At 49.5% G+C, this 3,566-nt stretch overlaps 1 protein-coding gene across 1 annotated transcript in view; it reads left to right on the forward strand.

The window, feature by feature from the left end:
- LOC101763108 (pyruvate dehydrogenase E1 component subunit alpha-2, mitochondrial) overlaps positions 1–2,656 on the forward strand; it is a 10,139-nt gene extending 7,483 nt beyond the window's left edge. Inside the window, exons 4-8 of the mRNA XM_004965069.4 lie at positions 1,032–1,127; positions 1,231–1,302; positions 1,476–1,529; positions 1,679–1,744; positions 2,304–2,656. Coding sequence (XP_004965126.1) covers positions 1,032–1,127; positions 1,231–1,302; positions 1,476–1,529; positions 1,679–1,744; positions 2,304–2,348 — 333 coding nt within the window. The 3' untranslated portion in view covers positions 2,349–2,656. The remainder of the gene's footprint in view (positions 1–1,031; positions 1,128–1,230; positions 1,303–1,475; positions 1,530–1,678; positions 1,745–2,303) is intronic.
- Positions 2,657–3,566: the final 910 nt, after the last annotated feature.

Here is a 3,566-nt window from a genome sequence, read left to right on the forward strand (position 1 = left end):
GCCAAGACATCAGATTGTCGATGATGTAGATCGATATCCGGAGAGTGGAGCAGCGGGAGTTCGAGCAGCCAGCCCCAGTCAGCGTTGAAGTAGTGACGATTTGAAGTCTCCGAGGAGAGCCTCCCCCTTCACATAGCGCTTCCGACATCCGATGAGGGCCATGTGGACGTCTCCAGGGGTCATGCATGAAGAGACACACAAGCTGTCCTGCATTTGTCAGGTTAGGTGGAGTCAGGGTGAGGTCCTCGAGAGCCTTCGCCAGCCTCGGCTACTTAGAGCTGTCCTGGAGCTTCCTCCTCCGCCCCGTCGGCGGCGGCGGCGGCGGCAGGGCCCGCCCCGACGGCCGCCAGAGCTGCGGCCGCAGGGGGCCGGTCGGAGGCCGCCACCTGCGCCCTCGAGGGAAGGAGAGAGGGGAAAGAGGAGAGGGGAGGGGGGAAGGAGTCGCCGGCCATGGCGCCGGCCGGCGGCGGCGGCGTCGGCGGTGACGGCGGCGGCGGCGGCGGCGCCAGTCACAGGTAACCCTAACCCTAACCTAGGCTGATACCATACTATAAGGTAATAGATAGATTATGGGCTAACCCTAGAGGGTAGCTATGTAGATGTCTTACATGGGCCTATTGGGCCCTAATACACATAGTACACCAACAATCTTGAGTTCAGTTCTCGTTAACGGGGTTTTCTTTGCAGGCATATGTTACCACAATGCAGGCTTGCTTTTGTTTTCCACGTGTTTATTTTTATGTTCCATCCAACTACATGCAACTTTGTGTTTAATGATATTCACTACAAACTTTGGAGTAGTTAGTACTTACTCCTAGAAGCATGTTTTGTCTGGTTTTCTTGTGTTGGTATTGTCCATTTTAGGTCCATGTTACTTTTCTTGAGTGGACATGCTTTGGAAATATATTGTCAGTTACTGATTCTTCTGGTTTCAAATGTGCTATCAGGCTTATTGAAGTCTATTTTATAATATTTTTCAATAAACATGTTGGTTACTTGGTTACCATGGTTCCGTTCATTTGTTATTTTAGATTCTTGAGATGGACACCTATAGATACCATGGGCACTCTATGTCAGATCCAGGTAGCACCTACCGCACTAGGGATGAGATTGCAGGGATAAGACAGGTTAGGATGGCTATTTTATTGTCTCACCACTTGGAAAATATGTTTCTCTAAGGACATACATTCTGAATGATTTATTTGTGTCATGAACTCATGATACCAACAGGAGCGTGATCCAATCGAAAGGGTTAGGAAGCTCATGTTGGCCCATGACTTCGCCACGGCCCAAGAGCTAAAGGTATCATTTGGATTGTTAAGACTGCAGACGTACAACACAAGCTTTTCTTTAGACGACATGGGGGAAAATGTATCACAAAAGCACATGGCCTTGAATATACTTATACTTGGCAGATAGAATAAAATTTGAATTGTGCATAAAAATCATTAACACCATCTATTCTTTCTTGCTAGGACATGGAAAAGGAGATAAGGAAGCAAGTTGACGCAGCCATTGCCAAAGCAAAGGTCCGAGTCTCTGCTAAACTCGTTCCCGGTCCACACGTCCCTCATTTATTCGAACTAATTCTGTTTGGTTGAACATGTTTTATGTCTACACGTCCCTCATTTATTCGAACCAATTCTGCATATGAGCTAATGGGAATCCATATGTGCAGGAGAGTCCAATGCCCGATCCGTCTGAGCTCTTCACAAACGTTTATGTCAACGACTGTGGTTGGGAGGTAAGTAGGTATTAAGGGTTAATTCATTCAGGATCCCAAACCCGCGCGCTTAAGCAGTTTTCCATGCCTGCAAATTGCATAGGTCATGTGAACTGTCCTTTTTGAAGCATAAAAACCAACTTGTGACTATTAACATAAACTACACTTAAATTCAAAAACCTGTTGCATGCTTAGACCCCACTTTGGTTCTCCGAATTGGGCCAATAGCTGAATTGGAATTGGCCCCAGATGAACAAGTAGGCTACTGTTGATGCGGAGAAGTAGCTTACTGTGTGCCTTAGCTGCGAATAGTGGTGGTAATGGATCATGACCTTCATGCATCCTTCACAATTCAACTCAGCCCTATCTAGTTCAAAATCATATAATATTATGGTCCGATTCTTATTGAACCCGATCCTTGAATTTGCTAGGATAAATTAGAGGGCCTTTACCACCCTAGCTGCAAAGTGCAAACTTTACTGCTTGCAGTAGGTTAGCCTGCAGGGCTGCAGGTGAGACAACGTTCCGATTTCCGAACCGGATGTTCTATGCTGATTAATGATCTTTTTCCGTGACGCAGTCCTTTGGAGTAGACAGGAAGGTGCTGAGGACTGTTCTTCCGTAGGCTGGCGAACAAGAACACATACACTAATACGGTGTGTACGAGGAGAGATACCAGACCAGCGAATACAGGCGAAGAATCCTCAGTGTTGCTATGCGTTTCCTTTCTGGCACGAAATAAGTTCTTGTGTGCGTGGGTGTATAGATTTGCATCCAATTGCAGAATTGCTGGATTCTGTTTCTGCCGCAGTGGTTTTCCTTATGGGCCCCTGTTTTTTTTTTTTACTGTTGCCTCTGCACGGTGGGTGAGTTGTAACAATGTGCAGCTGAAATTTACTCAGGTTCCCGTGCGATGTGGATGTGTTCATCTCCTGCGCTAATGTATTGTGTTCACAGATTCCTTCTTTACTGAAAGATACTAACAGTTGGGGAAAAAACCGGGAAGCTGAGGGTTTTTTTTTTCCGTTTTTAACCCCCAACCCCAACTGTAGAGGAAGTTAAATGGGCCAGTTGTTGTGTAGCTATGAATGAACTCTCACTGTGTGGTCTTTATTGGGCTGGGCCGCGTGCCTCATAAAATTCAGGCCCAAAGTGCCGTGCCTTCTCATCGTTTTTGTATTTCTTCCATTCGCAGTGCAATCGAGCTTGTAGCCTTGTACTGCTGCCTACGAATAATGGGGGTAGAAGAAGACACGAAGTTTATTGAGATCAGCGTGCGGTCCCGCAGCACAGGGTTAGAGTAATCCGTAATCTAGTCCCATGCGGCTACCACCTGCCCACAGGCCAACTCCCAGCGTCGCCAAAACCTGACGACGAATGAGCAGGAATGCAGGATAAAGATGAGCCCACGCAGCGCAGGGAAGTAGCCGTTGGTGAGCAGGATCCGCCGCCGCTGCCGCCGCCGCAGCCGCCCTCCTCCAGATCGCTCCGTTCAAACCCTACAGGCTACTACTGTACAGCCTAGGAGGGGTTTCCAGGCGCTACGAGGCTGAAAACAAGAAAAGACATTAACTGCCACTGGGCAGTGGTCCAAGAGAGGAACATGCGCTCACGCCCGTGTCGCTGTCAGCACAGCTCGGAGACAGCCGGACAGAATCGCTGTGGCGCGCCGCCCGGCCCCGTAACCGTCCGACGTCGACGTGCCCGCCCGCTCACTGTTGCGTGCGCCAGCGTCGCCGCCCCCGGCTCCCTCCAGCTGCCCGGCCGAGTCCTGTGCGGCGACGAGGGATGAGAGGGCCGGGACACGGAACGCGGGCGGGACCTGTGCTCCGGTCTCCGGAGA

This window comes from Setaria italica, chromosome IV (assembly GCF_000263155.2).
Source record: "Setaria italica strain Yugu1 chromosome IV, Setaria_italica_v2.0, whole genome shotgun sequence".
In the NCBI taxonomy this organism is placed as follows: domain Eukaryota; kingdom Viridiplantae; phylum Streptophyta; class Magnoliopsida; order Poales; family Poaceae; genus Setaria; species Setaria italica.